The following is a 23952-nucleotide window of genomic DNA, read 5'->3' as shown; positions in this document are numbered from 1 at the left end:
ATAAGCATGCAGCTGGAAAGTGACATTAGGCAAGAGAAGATTAGATATTGGGTGGTAGTTGAAGCGAACAAATGGGTAAGAGGTTGGACTTTTTGAGGATGGGCCGACGATGACAGTTTGAAAAGAGGAACAGTGCCTGAACAGAAGATGCCATTATTAACAACAAACACTGTGGCCAGTAAAGGTAGCTGAAAGGTCAGAAGTTGGGAGGGGACCAAGGGGGTAGGAACGAGTCTCACAGAAGAGTTCAGTTTGGAGAAAGTAGGAGGAGTGGGAAGATAAAAGGGATGGGGAGGGCATTAGGAAGATTAATCCCCGGGGAATGAGATGGGTGAGATAGCTGCTAGGAGCAGCAGATTAGACAGTAAAGGACACATATTCCCTAATCCAAATGCTGCCATTCCAGGTAATATTTGGCAGTCTCACTACTATGGACTTGGGTCAGATCAATTGCAGAGAGAACACCATACGTTACCCTGCAAAATGGAATAGATTGCAGGTGGAATGGGAGAAAAATCAGTAGCTATTCCCTCAGGCTATCAAAATTAAAAATATTACTCCCCCCCCACCCTCCCAAATGAGAGTATGGTCTGTTACTCCACCTACTCAAAATTTGACCGTCTTGATACAAATATATTTAAATAGGTTTCAAATTCCTTGATTGGAATATTTCACCATCTTAGGAAAGCACTGTATTCCCATCTTTTTCAATATAATGAATGCTGTCTTGAAAGGGTCACAGATCCTTACAGACCTTGGCTATCTAGCTCCTGATGTATATTTTACCAAGTTTTATTGATACCATACTGAAGGCTTCCTAAAATTTCTCCAAAAACTCCTTTAGTTCTTGAATAACTTCAGTACTTGCAATTGATCCAATGGCTTTCTGGGGTGGGTTGCTAGTTTCTTTCCAGATTCAGTAGCAGTTTCTCTACATCAAAACACTAGACTACAAAAAAAATGAGCAACAAAAAAGTAGATTCTTGCCAAAGCAGCAGTCAGAGGACATCCTCCATAGCACTGTGTCTCCAGAGAGAACCTTCTTGTTTTCCTGCCTTAAATATATTGCATGCCATTCTCAAACTAGAAGCTAGTCTCATCAGCATTGTAGCCATTTAATGCATTCTTTATTTAAAAAGGAAGGTTAACAATTTAGACAAATAAAAAGAACTTGAAAGTCAAACTAGAGTTAAATTTCTAACCTTGGAGACATAATGGTTGTACTGAGACACAGGTCTCATTAACAAAGAGCAAAATTGAACCTCAATCATAAAGCTAGAATCTTATTTGGTTACAAATCCTGGAATGAAAATTTCACAAAATGAGATTAATTATTCTTGTTTTACCATTGTTACTATTATCCTCCATTCCTTTCTTTTGATGAGTGTAAAGGTTCAGGGTTTGATTCAGTATTGATTAAGGTAAGTTTGATCTTATTTTAGTATGCTGGTGAAACCGCTAAGAAAATTAAAATTTGTGCAGAGTCTGGCTCTCGATCCTGCATCCCAATTGATGCCGAGCAGTGGATCCAGACCTCAAGCGGTGACAGGTCAACAAGAACATTAAAAATCAAAAAAATTGTCCCAACTTCAGCAGCCTGCTCACAACAGGCTTATCTAGCGACGTCTGCAAATGAAAACCCTCAAAATTAAACCAGGACCCAGGAACTACAGTCGGACTTGAAAAATAACTTCAACCAACAGAAGTGTATAAACTCAGCTTCAGTTTGAACATTCTCCCAGATTTACACTCAGAATGACAAAAAAAAAATACAAACCTGGTTTTGGCACTAAATCTCTTGCTTTAAAAAAAAATACAGAAGGGAAACAAATAATTGAAAACTCGACCGAAACACAATATATAAAGAAAAAAAATATAAAATCAAATGAAATGAAATGAAGTCACAGCAAACCTAACTGCCTGCGCTGCTGTTCTTGTGTTTTGGTTTCTACGGACGCAGCTGTTGAGATGTTTAAAAGTCCCTCCGGTTCTTCTTTGCTCCTCCTCCCAGCCCAGTCACCTTTCAGCATTGGCTGAAAACAGGCGCCAGGAGCGGCCTCATCGGGCGAGGGGCTTCGGTGGAGGCACTTTATCCATATTTATAATTAAAATGGAGCGGGAAGGAGGTGGGGTGGGGTGGAAGAGGACGTTTATAAATGCTTTCAGCACACAGTATTCCTGCCCTGAAGAGGGGTAGGTGGGGAAGCAGACGGCGGCGATCCCGTCGAGCTCCGCCCTGACGGTCTGAGGCCGAGCAACCGCCGGCCCTCCCCCGCGCCTTGGTGCGAATTTTAACGAGGAGCAGCAGGAAAAGCACAAGGTGGTCCTTTCGCTCGCTGCTGGACACTTACAGTACCCGACTCCGCCAAGCACAGCGCCACTACTAGGTCGGGCTTGCAGCTTCGCAATAACTTGTTGCTCGCAGGTAATGAGAAACGTACTGCTGCTTTTGCTTTTATTCCGTTTTTATTTTGTTAATTTTTTTTATGTGGTTCAATTTAGTCGTGGTTTAATGTTGAGTTTAATAGGATTTCATTTTTAATATAATATCTTTTTTTTAAAAATTCTGGTGTGAATTATACTAGAATGCTACCAGGGCTTAAAGCGTTAAATTATAGAGCAGGCTCGAGGGGCTGATTGGCCGACTCCTGCTCCTATCTCTTATGGAAAGCAGGTTGCATAAACTTTGTTTTGTATTTCCTTAAGTTTAGAAAGTTGAGGGATGACCTAATGTAGGTGTTTAACATTATAAAGGGATATGATAGCGCATATACAGAGAAATTAATTCCCCTCATGGGGAAATCCAGAACAAGGGGGCACAATCTTAAAATTAGAGCAAGGCCATTCAGGAGTGAAATCAGGAAGCCCTTTTTCACACAAATGGTAATGTAAATCTGGAACTCTCCCAAAACGCAGTAGATGCTGGGTCAATTTTCAAGACTGAGATCAACAGATTTTTGACAGGTAAGAAGGGTATCAAGGGAGGTAGATCAAAGGCGGATAAGTAGAATTGAAGTGCAGGTCAGCCACGATCTAATAGAATGGCGTAATTGGCTTTCTTCTGTTCCTATGGTCTTAGTTAGGTATCCACACTCACAAGAGCTAGCACGTTCAGAAGAATACTTAAACCACAAGTGGAATCGTATTGACTTTAGTTGGCAGGTGTAGATTAAGGCCTAGTCTGAGAATGATTGATAACTCAAGTGGGAATGCCATTTGACTATTTAGAATTTACAGTGTTAATAAAATTAATTAGGCCTCTTCCCTAACCCCCCTCCCCCCCCATTCAAAATTTTACAGGTGGACACCTATGCCATATAATTGTGACTTAACTGCTAGGTTGCCACCTTTAGCACTTGGCAGGGAGTCAGTGTAAAAACTACTGATGGCCAGTAAATTCCCCCCCGATTGTCTCACCCACCACCTATGATATAAGTGAACAGATTAAACTCAATGGTTGTTTCACTAAACAGGGCTGCTTCATCTTCCACTAATGTTTTTCTTCTTGAAGTTGATGCTGCAGTTCTTGAACTTTACTCTAAATCAAGGTCTTAGTTATTCAGTAGAGCGACTACATCTACACAGCTGGGGTTGAATACATGCTGCCATCACTGTGGAATAAAGCACTAATATACACTAAGCTAAAGTTGTGCCATGTTTAATTCAGGAATTTTAACTTTATTGACATAAAATCTTCTATAACTTTTAATTTTTTTTTGGTGGATTTTGGCATCCAATGGCAGTGTCACACACTCACTGGTCAGTTTGGCAGGATCCCAGTGCTTTTTGTTTTGTGAGTCTACGGACCAGAATATATAAGTTACATAACGATTGAAAAGCCAAAAAAATCTAGAGAAAGAATGGTAGGTAACACACTGCCCTTTTAACACAGAGCCTGGGCTTGACTCCAACCCAGAAAAGCAGAGCTTTCCTTATAAACAGTTGTCAACTGTTAAGAAAATTGACCTTGGGTAGCCTTAAATCAACCTGCAGTACTGAACTGTTTTAAAAATATGGCACAAATTAGGCAAAATCATTCAAAGACTGAAAAGATCAACGGCTTTAATTTCCTCCTCTTCCCCAGTGGCGATAGATCTTCAACGGGGCAGGACTTCAACCTGCCTCTTTGCTGGCACCTGACCCCAGCCAATTTCCCAGGATCAGGGTGATTTACATACATTTGGGGGGGGGGGTTTCTACAGTATAACATACTATCACTTTCATTAAATTACATTTTTAAAAGGTTTATTGCTGTTCATAAAATTATGAAATCTTTCAAAATAGGAAAACGCACAACTCTCAAAAAATATCATATTCCTCACCTGTTTCTCTAACACAATGTTCTTTTCAGTCTCTCCATTTTCCTCTGCATTCATCATATATTCTAACTGTAGCTGCAGGAGTGAGCAGTTGTCTGTAGTAGTTGACAGCTGAACAGAAGGACCTAAAGAAACTATATGAATCAGGGCTTCAGAAATACTCCATTAATCCTTGTTAATTGCCTTGATTTTACTTTTAATTTTTCTCTGAACGTTCATCATCTGAGTGCTGAGATTGAATAACGACCTTAAATTTATTGACAAGTAGTTATCATCCCTGATTAGACAGATGTCCCAATGTATCAAATTACGTTGTATGCTGTTTGGAATTCAAGTTGGAAAGTTTAAAGGGGTAAAACTGGACTCTGCTGTTTTCTCAGCTTTTTTGTTATTTTTATCCCCTTTTGTGCACTGCCAACACTTTGTTGCATAGCAGATTTGGGCTAAGGGTTTTGGCACTCTAATATTTTGGTACATCCACAATATTGATGCTGGTTTGCTGATGGGAATCCCCCTTTATTTTTTTTTAGAGAAATAGCAGGTGGGAGCAACAGGAATGGCATTTTTGTTCCCTTTTGTCATACTTAGCTTTAAGTGTTTAGGTTTTTACCTATTAACCCTTGTTGGGCTGCTTGCATGCAATTCTCCATGCTGACCCCTCTGGCGAGCTCCCGACTCCAGCCCAAAATGTGTCAGGAGCTCGCCCACATTATGTCAATGAATCTGACACTGCAAAGTCAGGTGGGGTCAGCACAGTGATGATTGGGCGGGTCCTAATAACACCCAACTTATGCCCAATTGGATGCCCGATCAGAAATCCTACAACAACTTGCATTTATATAGCGCCTTTAAAGTAGGAATTGTCCCAAGACACGAAGTTACACTTGGAGTACCACAAAGGCGGTAGTTATACTACAGTAGTGAGGATAATCTTACACATCTGTGAGGCTGACGAGGGCCCTCATCCACCAGCAATTCCAATCAGAAATGTGGGCACACACTGCCTGTGATTTTCTGATCATACTGGTGCAGTGCCTGCCCAAAATCCTGAATTTCACTGCTGGCAAGAATTAGCAGCACAGGCTCTGAAGATTACCCCTGTAGTCTGATACTGGTAACCATACAGTGCCAAGTGAAGCCACAAAATTCTGAGTTATACTGCAGGTTGCGCTCTTCAGGTTACACACACTTAATATTCGGAGAGAGCAGGGACCAGAGTCCTCTTTCTCACAACAAAAAAACAAAACACTGGAGGGACCATTTTAGCCCTGCCCACCCAGCACTTCCCCCTGCGTTCCCGACATAATTGCGCCCACCACCATTTTAACAATGCTGATTTGGGCACAAGCAGGCGGGGGCCTCATTAATATGTAAAATTCTGCGCCCTATGATGTAATTAGGACCCCAATGCGATTTTAACCTTGGCTTGTGAAACCTGGCGGCAAGCAGGAGCAGGGTGAACATAGGAACATAGGAACAGGAGTGGGCCATTCAGCCCCTCGAGCCTGCTCCGCCATTTGATAAGATCATGGCTGATCTGTGATCTAACTCCATATACCCGCCTTTGGCCCATATCCCTTAATGCCTTTGATTGCCAAAAAGCTATCTATCTCAGATTTAAATTTAGCAATTGAGCTAGTATCAATTGCCGTTTGCGGAAGAGAGTTCCAAACTTCTACCACCCTTTGTTTGTAGAAATGTTTTCTAATCTCGCTCCTGAAAGGTCTGGCTCTAAATTTTAGACTGTGCCCCCTACTCCTAGAATCCCCAACCAGCGGAAATAGTTTCTCTCTATCCACCCTATCCGTTCCCCTTAATATCTTATAAACTTCGATCAGGTCACCCCTTAGCCTTCGAAACTCCAGAGAATACAACCCCAATTTGTGTAATCTCTCCTCGTAACTTAACCCTTGAAGTCCGGGTATCATTCTAGTAAACCTACGCTGCACTGCCTCCAAAGCCAATATGTCTTTCCAAAGGTGCGATGCCCAGAACTGCTCACAGTACTCCAGGTGCGGTCTAACCAGGGTTTTGTATGGGGTGAGAAAAGGCACAGGTAAATTTTCCAGGAGGCGCATGAGTGACCCTCCAGGCCCCACAAGGAAACCCTGGGTCTCCTTTGCCCTGGACTTCCCCACACTTAACCAACTGCGACACCCCCTCACCCCCCCTCCAATCCTCAACTAATTACCTTAGTGCCAGGGACCGTTCCGTTCTGTCGCAAAATCCCGGTACCACTATGGGGTCTTCCTGCCCGCTCGGGCCCCCCACACGCCAAGTTAAAATCAAGCCTTAAGTGTCCAGGAGATCTAGCAGATTGCCTGGAACATTTCAAACCCAGCTTCACACTGCAATAGTGCACCAATGCCAACCCCAGAGAGCGTGAGATGGCCTCCTGGAGTGGGTCATACTGCTTGGCTGTAACAGTTATGGTAGTGTCGTGGTTACGGTTCTGGACTAACAACCCAGAAGTTGTGAGTTCAAATCCCACCACGACGAGTTGTGAAATTGAACTCAATAAATCTAATCGTTTCTGGACTATTACCAGGAATAATGAACGTCAAAGCTGGCGGTATGTTGTAAAAACTCAACTGGTTCATGAATGGACTTCAGGAAAGTGAACCTGCTACCCCTCTCTAGCCTGGCCTACATGATCATAGAAATCATAGAAAAGTTACAGCACGGAAGGAGGCCATTCGGCCCATCGAGTCCACATCGGCTCCATGCAGCAGCAATCCAGCTAGTCCCACTCCCCCACCCTTTCCCTGTAGCCCTGCAAATTTTTTCATATTTTTTATATGGTTGACTGTTATTGCTTGACCTAGGAAGCCACTCAGCTATAAAGCAATTGCTACCAAACAGAATAATAACAGTGATATTAGACAGATTGATCAGCAATGACATCAGGCTTCACATCAGGACAGGACTCAGGCAATCCAAGCCCAATCATCCCTGTAAAGTCCTGATCACTAACATCTGGAGACTGGTGCCCAGGTGGAGAGAGCTGTCCCACAGACTAGTCAAGCAACAGCATGACATAATCATGCTCACAGTCATATCCAATCAGCTAATATATCAGACTCCTCCATCATCATCCCTGGTATTAGTAGAAATGGGTGAAGAAGAGTTAAAATACAGAATGCTGACTCCGAGCAGTCTTATCATTTTCTGAACCTTGGAAACATCCGTATATCGTACTATCCTTGATGAGCAGAGGCAACATAAACTAAACTAAATGGTACAAGTTTAAAGGGAGTGCAGGAACAGAGAGACTAGGGGCTGTATGTACACAAATCTTTGAAGGCAGCAGGACAAGTTGAGAAGGCTGTTTTAAAAAAAAGCATATGGGATCCTGGGCTTTATTAATAGAGGATATGTTAATTGTATGATTTATATCAATTAGTGTTAATTGCATTCAGGTGGTGCATATCAATTGGGGACTCTCTTGTATCCATTCATAAGAGAGCTGATTGAGGCTCTGGTGTGTGTATGAGGGGGGATCTCTGTGACTAAAGGCTTGGAAGCAACTGAAGACCAGGCTCTAGTATTCTATCCTTCACCACCTGGCTATCCAAATTGTAATAATGTAGATAACAAAAGCAAGGAAGTTATGCTAAACCTTTATAAAACACTATTTAGGCCACAGCTGGAGTATTGTGTTCAATTCTGGGCACCACACTTCAGGAAAGCTGTCAAGGCCTTAGAGAGGGTGCAGAAGAGATGTACTAGAATGGGACCAGGGATGAGGGACTTCAGATATGTGGATAGACTGGAGAAGCTGAGGTTGCTCTCCTTAGAGCAGAGAAGGTAAAGAGGAGATTTGAGAGAGGTATTCAAAATCATGAAGGGTTTTTACAGAGTAAATAAGGAGAAACTGTTTCCAGTGGTAGAAGGGTCAGTAACCAGAGGACACAGATTTAAGGTGATCGGCAAAAGAGCCAACATTTTTTTACGCATTGAGTTGTAATGATCTGGAATGCACTGCCTGAAAGGGTGGTGGAAGCAGATTCAATAATAACTATTGAAAGGGAAAAACCTGAAGGGGAAAAAAAATTACAGGGCTATGGGGAAAGAGCAGGAGAACGGGACTAATTGGATAGCTCTTTCAAAGAGCCGGCACAGGCAAGATGAGCTGAATGGCCTCCTCCTGTGCTGTACCTACTATCGTACTAGGAAAACTTAAATAAGAATGGTTTGGCAAGGCAACCTTGGAGAGCAGAGATAAGGAAACTTGCTTATTGGACACAGATTGATTGACGGTTGAGTTAGCTTCAATCATATCAAAGGACCATTGTATCATGTACACTGTAGCTCAGAAATATAAAGTTACATGTGAACCAGGTATGATTAGGTCATGCTGCCATGCTGGACATGCCATATAATGGCATTTTGATTAAAAAAACATAAGAAATTAAGGAATTTGGATTCAACCCGGGAAGATTGAGCTCAAGAATTGTAACTTGAAAGACATCATTTCCCTAGCTAAGTTTACTTGGTTAACGTTATTTGAGGCATTAATACTTTGAATAAATGATCTTTGCAAGTATGTATATTGCCTTACCATCATTGATTGAACTAGCATAGATGCTGAGAGGTGGTTTCCCCTGGCTGGAGAGTCCAAAATTAGGGGACATTGTCTCAGGATAAGGGGTTGGCCATTTAAGACTGAGATAAGGAGGAATTTCTTCACTCAGAGGGTTGTGAATCTTTGGAATACTCTACCTTGGAGGGCTGTGGATGCTGAATCATTGAGTATATTCAAGGTTAAGATAGATAGATTTTTGGACTCTAGGGGAATCAAGGGATATGGGATCGGGTGATAAAGTGGAGTTGAGGTTGAAGGTCAACCATGATCTTATTGAATGGCGGAGCAGGGTCGAGGGGCCGTATGGCCTACTCCTGCGCCTATTTCTTATGTTTTCATGTTCTTATAACTAAGTTGATTAGTTAACATTAGATATGTCCTGTCCCACCAGCAGGATAAGCCCACAGAAGTAGGAGTACAATGGTGTACAGTCATCAACATTGCCTCTGGACCACATCAATTCTCATGGCTTCAGATCAAACAAGGCCAAGAAAATCTCTTGCTGATTATCATCTACCATCCCCTCAGATACCTTGGAGGAAGCAAGTGCACAGAATAGTTTGGGTGGGACTTCATTGTGTACCACTAAGACTGGCTCGGCAGTACCACCACTGACAGAGCTGGCCAAGTCCTGAAGGACATAACTGCCAACCTGGGCCTATGCCAGATGATGAGGAGACCAACACGAGAGAGTTGTGTTTGTGTTGCGCCTTTCATGTGCTTAGGACATTCTAAACCACTTCACAGCCAATGAAATACTTTTGAAGTGTAGTCACTGTTGTAATGTAGGCAAAAGTAACCATTTGACCTCATATTCACCAACCTACCCCTGTTGCAGACAGGTCTGCCAATGGTAGCACTGGTAGGAATGTACAATCCTTGTGAAGAAGAAATTTTGTATAGTATAGTATGACACTACCATTATGCTAGGTGGGACGGACTAAGGACAGATTTGGCAGCCCAAAGTTGGGCATCTATGAGGCGCGTGGGCCATAAACAGCAGCAGAATTGAATACCATCACAACTATAAGCTAATGGTCTGCCACGTCTCTCACTCCTCCATCATCATCAAGCTGGGAGACAAGCCCTAGTTTAATGAAGTGTATGTAAGAGCATGCTGGGAGCAGAACCCAGCATACTTTAGAATAAGGCACCAAGTGAAGCTACAATACATGCTAAACACTGAAAGCAGCAGGCTATAGACCGTGCTTGGTAGTCCCACAAACAATGGATCAGAGCAACGCTCTGTAACTCTACCACAGCCAATCAAGAATGGTAGTAGCCAATAAAACAACTAATAGGAGGAAGTTCCATGAAGAATCCATCCTCAACTACGGCAGAGCCCAGCACGTAATTGCAAGAGTCAAGGCTGAGTTGTTTGCAAGTGTCTTTAGCCAAAATTGCCACGTGAACAATCCCACTGGGTCGCATCCTAAGGTTCCCACCGTCATTGATACCAGTGTCCAGCCATTGCAGTTCGTTCCATGCAACATTAAGAAGTGGCTGAATGCACTGGACACAGTGAAGGTTATAGGCCCTAACAACATTGTAGGTATACTGCTCAGTTTGGGTTCTGCCAGAACCTCTTGGCTCCAGACTTAATCACAGCTTTGATCCAAGTGTGGACAGAAAAGCTTAATATCAGAGGAGAAGTGAGGGTAGCTGCCCTTGACATCAATGCAGCATTCAACTGAGTATGGTACCAAGAAGCCCCAGCAAAACTGAAGTCAATGAGAATGAAGGGGAAAAACCCTCCAGTGGCAGTAGTCATATCTAATGTAAAAGAAGATGTCATGTTTACTGGACTTCAATCATTCCAGCCCCAGAACATCACTTCAGAAGTCCCTTAGGGCAGTGCCTAAACTATCTAAACTATCTTTAGCTGCTTCATCAATGACATTCCCTCCATCATAAGGTCAGGAGTGGGGCTGTTTGCAATAAACTATTGTTTAAAATTTGTGATATTTTATTTCCAGCTGGTAGTACAGTACCAAAATCTGTGCAGACCCCAATGTACCAATGTAACATTTCACATCCATGATATTTTGGAGCAGATCACCTATCTAGCCTACTGAGCAGCGACTAGTGCTTGGTGCAGAGAACCAAACCTGGGGAAGGGAAGGGAGGAGCCTGCTGCTGCAACCAGAATAAAGTAGCAAGAATGGCATCTATCACAAGTTGTGTGTTTATTGAGGGTGTGTAAACAGAATAAATGCAGAGAAGAAAAACAATCTCCAAGGCAAACTTTCCTGTGGAAATCCAAAAGACGCAATGATCTGAGCGCTTGCAGGTAAGTGCCCCTTTAAATATTGCTTTCAATGGTTTTAGAAATAAATCCTGCTACGTTTTACTCAGTGGGTTCAATGCTGGTTGGGACTTCTATACCATGTGTTGAAATTGCATTAGGGTCATAATTACATGGGGATGTTCACTGATCATTGCACAGTTTTCAGCTCCATTCGCAACCCCTCAAATAATGAAGCAGTCCGAGCCCGCATGCAGCAAGACCTGGACAACATCCAGGCTTGGGCTCATAAGTGGCAAGTAACATTCGTGCCAGGCAATGACCATCTCCAACAAGAGAGAGTCTAACCACCTCCCCTTGACATTCAATGGCATTACCATCACCGAATCCCCCACCATCAACATCCTGGGGGTCACCATTGACCAGAAACTTAACTGGACCAGCCATATAAATACTGTGGCTACAAGAGCAGGTCAGAGGCTGGGTATTCTGCAGCGAGTGACTCACCTCCTGACTCCCCAAAGCCTTTCCACCATCTACAAGGCACAATTCAGGAGTGTGACGGAATACTCTCCACTTGCCTGGATGAGTGCAGCTCCAACACCATCCAGGACAAAGCAGCCCACTTGATTGGCACCCCATCCACCAACCTAAACATCCACAGGATGCACTGCAGCAACTCGCCAAGGCTTCTTCGACAGCACCTCCCAAACCCGCGACCTCTACCACCTAGAAGAACAAGAGCAGCAGGTACATGGGAACAACACCACCTGCACGTTCCCCTCCAAGTCACACACCATCCCGACTTGGAAATATATCGCCGTTCCTTCATCGTTGCTGGGTCAAAATCCTGGAACTCCCTTTCGAACAGCACTGTGGGAGAACCTTCACCACACGGACTGCAGCGGTTCAAGAAGGCGGCTCACTACCACCTTCTCAAGGGCAATTAGGGGTGGGCAATAAATGCCGGCCTCTCCAGCGACGCCCACATCCCATGAACGAATTTTTTAAAAATAGGACCCCAATTTGTATCTATTCCTGAGGCACCTGCCTGCTTCCGACAGGCACCTCAGGCGCCTGAAAAAACTGCACAGTTATGGCAATTGCTGGGAATTGATTGGGAACAGGGCAGTAAGTCTCCCGATAGAATTTTAACTCCGCTACCACCCGCTTCCATCAGGTGGGGGTGCTGACAATTCCCGCTTATCAATCAGAACATTAGATGGCCATGTTTTACTTCACTTAAAAAATGAAAGCTTACTGTTGTTCTATTTTAACCACTTTATTAAAGCACAAAGCATATTGAATAATATAGATTCAGACATACTCACCATTAGCAACTTCATCATCGATGCTGATAATATCTTTCTTATTGTTTTCTTCCTCCGAGATCTTTATGTATTGAACACATTCATCGTACAGATGTTTCATATTCTGTTCAGCTTGTTTTCGCTCCTCTTCCAGTTGCTGAATCTTGTCTTGAAAACTTTTCCAAGCTGTCAGGACTGCTGGATATTAGCATAAGACAGACACTTACTCAAAAATTTCTCTCCTATTCTATAGAATTTGTTTTGTCAATTTTCATCACAATTACTATTTCTTCATTTATAAGTAACAATGTTTCTTACATCAGGCTGCCTACCTGGATTGTATTAAAATGGTTATAAATCTATATAGTTTAATGTTTGAAACTAATTCCACATGCCAGCTACATAAAGCTGCAATGTTTAATTAGATTTCAGCTAATAGTTTGTTGAAAAATGTTGCTGCATCAAAGGAATGTTACATAATGCTTCAAATGTTTAATCTTCAGACAGGACTGCTAAACAGGGTCAGCTACTCTTGTAGCCCTCCCCCACCCCTGCCCCCAACCACCCACAGCCTAAGTCTTTCTATTTACTTTAACCACAGATGAAAACTATTTCTGCTTAAAATCAATGGTGTTTTTAGGCAAAACAAAGAGACTGACAAGGTTAATGTCTTTTTTTTTAAAACTTGGTGTTCTTTTCATGTCAGCAAGGACAATATTACCAATAATATACTTTTTAATTTAAAAAAAGCATCCAAAGTGAAGGACCCAGGTGCAGGAACCTCCCCCCCCCCCCCCCCCCCCACGACACCAGCCCCCTCAATTCCTCAATTCACCCCTCAATATTCTAAACTCAGTGGAATACAAGCCAAGTTTATCCTCCTAATTTAACGCTTTCAGCCCTGGTATCATTCTGGTGAATCTGCGTTGTTCCCAAAACTGAACGCAATACTCCAGTTGAGGTCTGACCAAGGCTCTGTACAACTGAAACATAACTTCCTCGCTTTTGAACTACAAACCCTTTAAGATAAAGGGCAACATTTAATCAGCCTTTTTGCTTACTTTTTGTACCTGTGCACTAGCCTTCAGTGATTTGTGCACATGGGCACCTAAATCCCTTTGCTCCTCCACAGCTCCTAGAATCTCGGCATCAAGAAAATATTCTGATGTGTCTTTCTCAGTGAAGCAGAAGAAGAGAAGACTCACAGTAGGAGGAGCAGGAAGAGGAAACGGGAGAAACTAATACAGGGAAACCCTGTGGGTGTGGACTTGCCTGATAGGTACACCGTTCTCAACATCTATGGTGAAGAAAAGGACAGGTGCACTGAGGAAGGTAATTAAAAGCAATATCATGGATTGTGGAGCAAGGGGATAACAAGGAGGAAACCAAACATACTAGCCATGAGGAGAGAGGTAGATCTGGGGAATTATATAATTAGGAGCAGAAATGGCCTGTTTTGCAGCCATGATCAGGAGTCCTGAATGGTGTGTTGTCTCCCAGGCAATCGGGTAAAGGACATAACAAAACAGGTGAAAAAATCTTATGAGAAAGGAGGGAAACCAGCCAGAGGCATGGTCCACGTAGGACCAATTGGAAAGTGCAGGATGGAAGACTTGCAGAGAGAATTTAAGTAGTTGGATTCCAAACTAAAGTGCAAGACTTCGAGGTCAGTAATCTCAAGATTACCCCCACTGCCTCCCCGCTGGACAAGTTAAGGAAATGCAGATTAGACATGTCAACATGTGACTAAAAAGGTAGTGTGAAGGGAAGGTTTCAGATTCCTAGTACATTAGGACAAGTTCTTGGGAATAGGGAAGACATACTGATTTATCACCTGGAGTACTGTGAACAGTTTTGATCTCCTTACCCAAGGAAGGATATATTTGACTTGGAAGTAGTGCGACGAAGGTTCACTAGATTAACTCCTGGGATAAAAGGAAAGATTGAGTCGAATGGGCCTATATTCTCTGGAGTTTAGAAGAATGAGAAGTGATCTCATTGAAACATATACAATTCTTAGAGGGCTTGACAGGCTAGATGCTGAGAGGCTGGTTTCCCCAGCTGGAGAGTCTGGAACTATGGGCATAGTCTCAGGATAAGGAGTCAGCCATTTAGGACCGAGATGAGGAAATATTTCTTCACTCAGAGGATTGTGAATCTTTTGAATTCTTTACCCCAGAGGGCTGTGGATGCTCAGTCGTTGAGTATATTCAAGACTGAGATTGATGGATATTTGGACACTAAGGGAATCAAGGAGCAAGGGGATTGGGTGGAAAAGTGGAGTTGAGGTAGAAGATCAGCCACAATCTTATTGAATGGTTGAGCAGGCTCGAAGGGCCGTATGGCCTACTCCTGTTCCTATTTCTTGTGTTCTTATGTTCATAAAGACAGGACAGACTTCACCTGAATCAGACTAGTACCAATGTTCTTGTAAGAGAGGGTAAGTAAGGCAGTGGGGGAGGATTTAATCTAATAAGTCAGGAGGAGTGCAAACAAAACAGACCTGGAAAGAGGGAATATGAGGACCAATGACGTACAAAAGAAACAGAAGCTGGAAGTACAGTGCACTATTACGGCAAGAAAGTGTGTGGAGTAAAGGATATGACCACATGAGCAAACAATGACAAAATAAATAAACACATCAACCCAGGAAGTAAGTAACTGGATGCTTTAAAGTTCTATAAATGAATGCAAGGAATCTTAGCAATAAAATGAGAGACCTAGAGGTTTTTGCTGGAAAGGAACGGGTATCATAGGCACCATAGAGACCTGGTTCAACACTGACACAGGTTGAGTGAACATATAGAGATAAAGATTAAAAGGACAAACTAGAAGAGGATGGAGACTTTCATGTGAAGGAGAGCTGTTCTGGGTGTAGATAGGGTGGAAACCCTGTGGAGAGAGATGAGACATGAGACATGAGGGAAGGGAAAGTAACTATGGGCATCTCCTTTAGACCACCAGGTCAAGAGGAGGGAATTGGACCAAAACTTTGTAGTCAAATAAGGGAAGTGTGTACAGAAAAATATGTATGGGTGATAGGTGACTTTAATTTACCATGGATAGATATGTAAATCTATAAAGGGTGCAATAGGAGTCAAAACATGGATGATGGACATGATATTGGACCTAACGGTAAGTAACAGCCAGGAGATGGTAGAGCAGGTCAGAGCTAATAGAACCCCTTGGCAACAGAGACCACAATATGATGGAGACTAAAGTTAAGTTAATGATGAAAATGAGAGTAAGTCTATAATTAAAGATAGGGAGTCCATAATTAAGGATAGGGTGACTGAACACCTCGAGAATTTTCAGTTAATCAGAGAGAGCCAGCATGGATTTGTGAAAGGTAGGTCGTGCCTGACAAACCTGATTGAATTTTTTGAAGAGGTGACTAAAGTAGTGGACAGGGGAATGTCAATGGATGTTATTTATATGGACTTCCAGAAGGCATTTGATAAGGTCCCACATAAGAGACTGTTAGCTAAGATAGAAGCCCATGGAATCGAGGGAAAAGTACGGACTTGGTTAGGAAGTTGGCTGAGCGAAAGGCGACAGAGAGTCGGGATAATGGGAAGGTACTCACATTGGCAGGATGTGACTAGTGGAGTCCCGCAGGGATCTGTCTTGGGGCCTCAATTATTCACAATATTTATTAACGACTTAGATGAAGGCATAGAAAGTCTCATATCTAAGTTTGCTGATGACACAAAGATTGGTGGCATTGTAAGCAGTGTAGATGAAAACATAAAATTACAAAGGGATATTGATAGATTAGGTGAATGGGCAAAACTGTGGCAAATGGAATTCAGTGTAGACAAATGTGAGGTCATCCACTTTGGATCAAAAAAGGATAAAACAGGGTACTTTCTAAATGGTAAAAAGTTAAAAACAGTGGATGTCCAAAGGGACTTAGGGGTTCAGGTACATAGATCATTGAAGTGTCATGAATAGGTGCAGAAAATAATCAATAAGGCTAATGGAATGCTGGCCTTTATATCTAGAGGACTGGAGTACAAGGGGGCAGAAATTATGCTGCAGCTATACAAAACACTGGTTAGACCGCACCTGGAGTACTGTGAGCAGTTCTTGGAAGGACATATTGGCCTTGGAGGGAGAGCAGCGTAGGTTTACTAGAATGATACCCGGACTTCAAGGGTTAAGTTAGGAGAGATTACACAAATTGGGGTTGTATTCTCTAGAGTTTAGAAGGTTAAGGGGTGATCTGATCGAAGTTTTATAAGATATTAAGGGGAACAGATAGGGTGGATAGAGAGAAACTATTTCCGCTGGTTGGGGATTTTAGGAGTAGGGGGCACGGTCTAAAAATTAGAGCCAGACCTTTCAGGAGCGAGATTAGAAAACATTTCTACACACAAAGGGTGGTAGAAGTTTGGAACTCTCTGAGATAGATAGCTTTTTGGCAACCAAAGGTATTAAGGGATATGGGCCAACGGCAGGTATATGGAATTAGATCACAGATCAGCCATGATCTTATCAAATGGCGGAGCAGGCACGAGGGGCTGAATGGCCTACTCCTGTTCCTATGTTCCTATGTACAATAGAGACTTTCAACTTTAGACCAGCCGATTTTGAGGGGTGAGCTCAGAACAGGACTGGACAGCAATTTTAGAGTGGAAAAGCATAGAAGAAATATTATACACAGTTAAAACATTAAGAAGAAGGTAACAAAAGAAAAACCCAGATATGGGCAACAATGAACTAATGCAGGGAATAAGGGGACAAGTGCCAGGCAATGACCATCTCCAACCAGAGAGAGCCTAATCACCTCCCCTTGACATTCAACGGCATTACCATCGCCAAATCCCCCACAATCAACATCCTGGGGGTCAACATTGACCAGAAACTTAACTGGACTAGCCACATAAATACTGTGGCCACAAGAGCAGGCCAGAGGCTGAGTATTCTGCGGCGAGTGACTCACCTCCTGACTCCCCAAAGCCTTTCCACCATCGACAAGGCACAAGTCAGGAGTGTGATGGAATACTCTCCACTTGCCTGGATGAGGGCAGCTCCAACAACACTCAAGAAGCTCGACACCATCCAGGACAAAGCAGCCCGCTTGATTGGCACCCCGTCCACCACCCTAAACATTCATTCCCTTCACCATCGGCGCACAGTGGCTGCAGTGTGTACCATCTACAGGATGCACTGCAGCAACTCGCCAAGGCTTCTTCGACAGCACCTCCCAAACCCGCGACCTCTATCACCTAGAAGGACAAGGCAGCAGGCACATGGGAACAACACCATCTGCACGTTCCCCTCCAAGTCACACACCATCCTGACTTGGAAATATATCGCTGTTCCTTCATCGTCGCTGGGTCAAAATCCTGGAACTCCCTTCCTAACAGCACTGTGGGAGAACTTTCACCACATGAACTGCAGCGGTTCAAGAAGGCGGCTCACCTTCTCAAGGGCGATTAGGGATGGGCAATAAAATGCTGGCCTCGCCAGCGACGCCCACATCCCATGAACAAATTTTTTAAAATACATTGTTCCGGAATTAGACGTGAACTGTGATCTACATCGAAAAATTCCATTCTTCACATGGATAAAATACCTTTATTGTTTGCAACTGGATCCATCACAACTGTTCTGGAGTCAGTGACATGCACGTGATGAGAGGCTGGACTTTGCAGAACACGAACAGTAGGTACAGAAACTTTCTCCAAGCTTGAAGGCTGATAGAAATCTCCTAACTAGACATGTTTTGATGAAGAAACCGCACTCTAAAGAGATAAGATAAATGTATTTAAAATTATCTGTCCGATATAAGCCTTCATTTGTGATTGCATTTTTTATAAATTATCTTCATTCATACTAGTCATCTGTGGGACCTCAGATCAAAGGGTGTATTTATTCCTGAGGGATGAGGGTGTTACATTTTGGGGGTCTTTTCTACATTTCTTGCTCTGGATTATTTTAGCTCTCATATCTCAAATATGTCTCAGGCATATTCCACCTCCCTATACCTTTAAGAGTGTCTGCATTACTCTTGAAATATAGGTAAGCTTTCAGTAACATGCCTGGGGTTACACAGAGCAAACCCTCTCTGGTATTTAATTTTAAACTCGTGGACTTTATTCTGTACCTTCACAGGGTCTCTAAAAGCAATAGAACATCTCATCAAACCTCATTCAAATATTAAGCAATTTTATTAAACAAACAAGAAACAAATGATCTAACAGTGATAGAATACAATTATATATTTGCAATAGAAATTCAACTATCTAACTCCTCCAGGCACAATCTAATACGAAGTTATTTGTTTATAGATAACAGCATTATAGATTTGTTTATAGATAAAATCTAGGAAGTTTTCAGTGGATTTGAGGCATATTCAGGGCAGATGGAGACTTAAGATGGTGGAAATTGGGGCAGGACCTGGTTATGCCATTCAACATTGGGCTGGGATTTCCTGTGGGAGCAGGGACAGGTGGTTGTTGCATCTGCCTCCACCCCTTTGCAGCCTTACATCAAAAATGGTAGCAGGTCTGGCGGGATCCCCAGAATTCCTGCTAGCCCTGTCTTCTGTGTCCCAATTGTACTATTCGCCTGTAGGTATACAGTGCTTCTCAGCACCAGAAATCTCCCATACTCTAGCAGGGTCAGCACTGAAGGCACCAACAGGCATGATCCCAGTGTAATTGCTGGGATAATGACTCAAGAATTTTCAGTCCCTTAATGTTAATGCCCAACCCTAATTGCTCTTGAGAAGGTGGTGGTGAACTGCTGCAATTGTAGCAGAGTGGCTTACTAGGTCACTTCAGAGTCAATCAGATTGGTACAGGACAGAAATCACATATAGGCCAGACCAGGTAGGCAAGTTTCCTTCTCTAAAGGACATTAGTGAGCCAGTTCTTTTTTTACAACAATCCAACAGTTTTTATTTTCAGATTTTTTTCATAAAAACTGTAATGGTGGGATTTGAACCCACATTCTCTGGATTATTAGCCCACTATCATAACCACTACACCAGTGTGCTCTCAAGTATTAATACTGCCTCAGAACCTCACTCACATCCTGAGAGCATCATACAGCAAAAAAACAAAAAAAACTCCAGGCAGCCAATTGAGTTAGTAGAAAGCTGAGAGCAAGTCACCCATTTGCTGTCTCAGCTGTAACCCAGGAAGATCAAAGTGGGAAAAAGGGCAAAAATTAGAAGTTACACCACCCTAAAAATAAAATGCACTGCACTGTGAACTAGTGACACAGAGCAGTTTGGTACATACCTTTTTTTTTAGCTACTTTAATTTGTTTTTACAGCAAATGCACCAAATTAACAGAAGAATGTACATGGGAGAGTGCAGAACAAAGAGTGCAAACGTTGTTATATGTTAGAATCATAGAATGGTTACAGCATGGAAGGAGGCCATTCGGCCCATCGAGTCTGTGCCAGCACTATGCAAGAGCAATCCATCTAGTTCCACTCCCCCGCCCTATCCCCATAACTCTGCAAATTTTTTCCTTTCAAGTACTTATCCAGCTCCCTTTTGAAGACCATGATTGAATCTGCCTCAACCACTCCCTCTGGCAGTGCATTTCAGATCCTAACCACTCGCTGTGTAAAAACGTTTTTCCTCATGTCACCTTTGGTTCTTTTGCCAATCACCTTAAATCTATGTCTTCTTCTTGACCCATCCACCAATGGGAGTTTCTCTCTCTCTATTCTGTCTAGACCCTTCATGATTTTGAATACCTCTATCAAATCTCCTCTCAACCGTCTCTGTTCCAAGGAGAACAACCCCAGCTCTTCCAGTCTATCCACGTAACTAAAGTCCCTCATCCCTGGAATCATTCCAGTAAATCTCTTCATCACCCTTTCTAAGGCCTTCACATCCTTCAGAAAGTGCGATGCCCAGAACTGGACACAATACTCCAGTTGTGGCCGAACCAGTGTTTTATAAAGGTGCATCGTGACTTCCTTGCTTTTGTACTCTATGCCTCTATTTATAAAGCCCAGGATCCCATATGCATTTTTTAACAGCTTTCTCAACCTGCTCTGCCACCTTCAACGATTTGTGTACATATACCCCAGGTCTCTCTGTTCCTGTACCCCTGTACCCCTTTTAGAGTTGTACCCTCTAGTTTATATTGTCTCCCCTCATTCTTCCTACTGAAATGTATCACCTTGCATTTTCTGCGTTAAGTTTCATCTGCCATGTATCCGCCCATGCCACCAGCCTGTCTCTATCCTCTTGAAGTCTATCACTTTCCTCCTCACTGTTCACTACATTTTCAAGTTTTATGTCATCCGCTAATTTGGAAATTAGAACCATAGAACCATAGAAAAGATACAGAACAGAAGGGGGCCATTCGGCCCATCGTGTCCGCGCTGGCTCGAAGAACAACCAGGTGCCCATTCTAATCCCACCTTCCAGCACCCGGTCCGTAGCCCTGCAGCCTACAGCACTTTAGGCGCAGGTCCAAGTACTTTTTAAAAGAGTTGAGGGTCCCTGCCTCTACCCCAATTCGGACACCGAATTCCATACACCCACCACCCTCTGGGTAAAGAGGTTTTTCCTCATGTCCCCTCTAATCCTTCTGCCAATCAGCTTAAATCTATGTCCTCTAGTTCTTGAACTCTCCGCCAGGGGAAACAGGTACTTCCTGTCTTCTCTATCTGGGCCCCTCATAATTATGTACACCTCAATCAAGTCTCCTCTCAGCCTCCTCTGCTCCAAGGAAAACAACCCCAGCCTATCCAATCTCTCCTCGTAGCTGCAATTTTCAAGCCCTGGCAACATCTGGTAAATCTTCTCTGCACTCTCTCCAGAGCAATTACGTCCTTCATGTAATGTGGTGACCAGAACTGCACACAATACTCCAGCTGTGGCCTTACCAGCGTTTTCTACAGTTCCATCATTACATCCCTGCTTTTGTATTCTATACCTCGGCTAATAACGGAGAGCATTCCGTATGCCTTCTTCACAACCTTATCTACCTATATTGCCACCTTCAGGGACCCGTGCACATGCACTCCAAGGTCTCTCACTTCCTCTACCTCTCTCAATATATTCCCATTTACTGCGTATTCCCTTTTACTGTTTGCCCTCCCTAAGTGCATTACCTCACACTTCTCCGGGTTGAACTCCATTTGCCACTTTTCTGCCCACTCCACCAACCCATTGATATCTTCTTGGAGTCTACAGCTATCCTCTTCACTATCAACTACACGGCCAATTTTTGTGTCGTCTACAAATTTGCCAATCATGCCCCCTACATTCAAGTCCAAATCATAAATATATACCACAAACAGCAAGGGACCCAACACTGAGCTCTGTGGCACATCACTAGAAACGGATTTCCATTCGCAAAGACGTCCATTGACTTTTACCCTTTGTTTCCTGTTACTGAGCCAATTTTGGATCCAATTTGCCACATTTCCCTGTATCCCATGGGCTTTTACCTTTCTGACCAGTCTGCTATGTGGGACCTTGTCAAATGCCTTACTAAAATCCACGTAGACAACATCCACTGCATTACCCTCATCAATCCTCCTTGTCACTTCCTCAAAGAATTCAATCAGATTTGTAAGGCATGACCTTGCCTGAACAAATCCATGCTGACTGTCCCTGATTAAACCATGCCTTTCCAAGTGACAGTTTATCCTATCTCTCAGTATTGATTCTAATAGTTTGCCCACCACCGAGGTAAGACTGACCTACCTATAATTGTTCGGCCTTTCCCTCGTGCCCTTTTTAAACAATGGTACTACGTTTGCAGTCTTCCAGTCCTCCAGTACCTCCCCTGTATCTAGTGAGGATTGGAAAATGATCCTCAGAGCATCCACTATTTCCTCCCTGGCTTCCTTCAATAGCCTAGGAAACAATCCATCCGGCCCTTGTGACTTATCAACTTTCAAGGATCCCAGTCCCTCTAGTACTTCCTCCCTGATTACGTTTACCTTATCCAATATTTCACACCTCTCCTCTTTAACTACTACATCCGGATTATCCCTTTCCTTTGTGAATCCAGAGATAAAATATTCATTTAAAACCCTACCCACATTCTCTGCTTCTACACACAAGTTACCCTTATTGTCCCTGATAGGTCCCACCTTTTCCTTAGCTATCCGCTTGTCCTTAATGTACTGATAAAACATCTTTAATCTTACTAGCTAATATTTTTTCATGCCCTCTCTTTGCTTTTCTTATTTCCTTTTTTACGTCATCCCTGTACTTTCTATACTCCTCTAGGCTTTCTGCAGTATTTAGTTTTCTGTGACAGTCATAAGCTTTCTTTTTCTGCTTTATCATGCCCCGTATACTTCCAGACAACCAGGAGGCTCTAAATTTGGCAGTGCCACCCTTTTTCTTTGAGGGGCGTGTCTGCATTGTACCCATAGAATTTCACTTTTTAGTACCTCCCACTGGCTTGCCACTGATTTCTCCTCAAGTAGTTGTGACCAGACCACTTCTGCCAAATCACCTCTTAGTTCTATAAAATTTGCCTTCCCCCAATTTAAAACGTTTACTCCTGATTTAACTCTGTCCTTTTCCATAATAATGCTAAAACTAATTGAACTGTGGTCACTATCCCCAATATGGTCACCCATTGTCACTTCACCCGCTTGCCCATCTTCATTTCCCAGGACTAAATCTAGAATTGCATCCCCTCTTGTTGGGCTTGTCACGTACTGGCTAAAACAGTTCTCCTGGACACCGATCAAGAATTTTGCACCCTCTGTGCCCCTCACACTGTTTGAATCCCAGTTGATGTTAGGATAGTTGAAGTCCCCTACTATTATTGCCCTCTTATTTTTGCACTCTGAAATTTGCCCACATATTTGTTCTTCTATCTCCCTTTCGCTATTCGGGGGTCTATAGTGCACTCCTAATAGTGTAACTGCCCCTCTTTTATTTCTTAGCTCAACCATATGGTCTCAATTGATGATCCATTTACCATATCATCCCTTCTCACAACTGTAATTGATTCTTTAACCAATAATGCTACCCCCTCTCCTTTTTAATCACCCACTCTATCTTGCCTGAAAACTCTTTATCCAGGGATATTGAGCTGCCAATTATCCCCCTCCATAAGCCAGGTTTCCATTATAGCGATATCATGCTGCCATGTGTCTATCTGTGCCCTTAGCTCATCTGCTTTGTTTATAATACTCCTTGCATTGAAATATATACCCTTTAACCCCTGTAATTGTGTTCTTTCTGCTTCTGTACACTGAAATCCAAGTCATTAATATATGTTGTACCTGCGAATCTCCTGTGGGGTGCACAGAGTAGATCAGAGGATATGGTGTGTCTCTCACCGTTGTCTGTCATCTTCGTGTTGTTGCTGTTTGTTTCTCTTCTCTTGTGCTTCCAATTCTTTCTCTTCCTTCTGCTTCTGTGCACATATCTTTTTGCTTCTCTCTTATCTTTCCTCTTCAGCTTGTCTTTTTCTTTTCCTCTTTCTTTTCGGGTGGGGCGTGGCATGATGTGATGGGGAGGCTGCAAGCGCCATTTTTCGGTG

The 23952-nt window shown here is 43.0% G+C and overlaps 1 protein-coding gene and 1 long non-coding RNA gene across 9 annotated transcripts in view; one reads left to right on the top strand and one right to left on the bottom strand.

Moving 5' to 3' along the window:
• cep57l1 (centrosomal protein 57, like 1) overlaps positions 1 to 4419 on the bottom strand; it is a 47989-nt gene extending 43570 nt beyond the window's left edge. The window contains exons 1-2 of one of the 7 annotated variants that reach the window (XM_067985009.1): positions 1913 to 2298; positions 1778 to 1801 (exon numbers count right to left, since the gene is read on the bottom strand). Coding sequence is in view for 3 of the 7 variants with exons in the window: in XM_067985016.1 (XP_067841117.1) it covers positions 4323 to 4379 (57 nt within the window). In the remaining 4 variants the exon portion in view is untranslated. The other 6 variants (XM_067985011.1, XM_067985016.1, XM_067985015.1 and 3 more) reach the window with 6 other exon arrangements.
• LOC137322011 (uncharacterized) overlaps positions 2146 to 23952 on the top strand; it is a 34752-nt gene continuing 12945 nt past the window's right edge. Inside the window, exons 1-3 of one of the 2 annotated variants that reach the window (XR_010962941.1) lie at positions 2146 to 2425; positions 9296 to 11194; positions 13640 to 13791. This is a non-coding gene — a long non-coding RNA (uncharacterized lncRNA). Of the gene's footprint in view, positions 2426 to 9295; positions 11195 to 13591; positions 13792 to 23952 lie in introns of both variants that reach the window. The other variant, XR_010962940.1, reaches the window with a different exon arrangement.

Source organism: Heptranchias perlo, chromosome 5 (assembly GCF_035084215.1).
Source record: "Heptranchias perlo isolate sHepPer1 chromosome 5, sHepPer1.hap1, whole genome shotgun sequence".
Classification (NCBI taxonomy): Eukaryota; Metazoa; Chordata; class Chondrichthyes; order Hexanchiformes; family Hexanchidae; genus Heptranchias; species Heptranchias perlo.
This window is presented reverse-complemented; position numbering and strand designations above follow the sequence as displayed.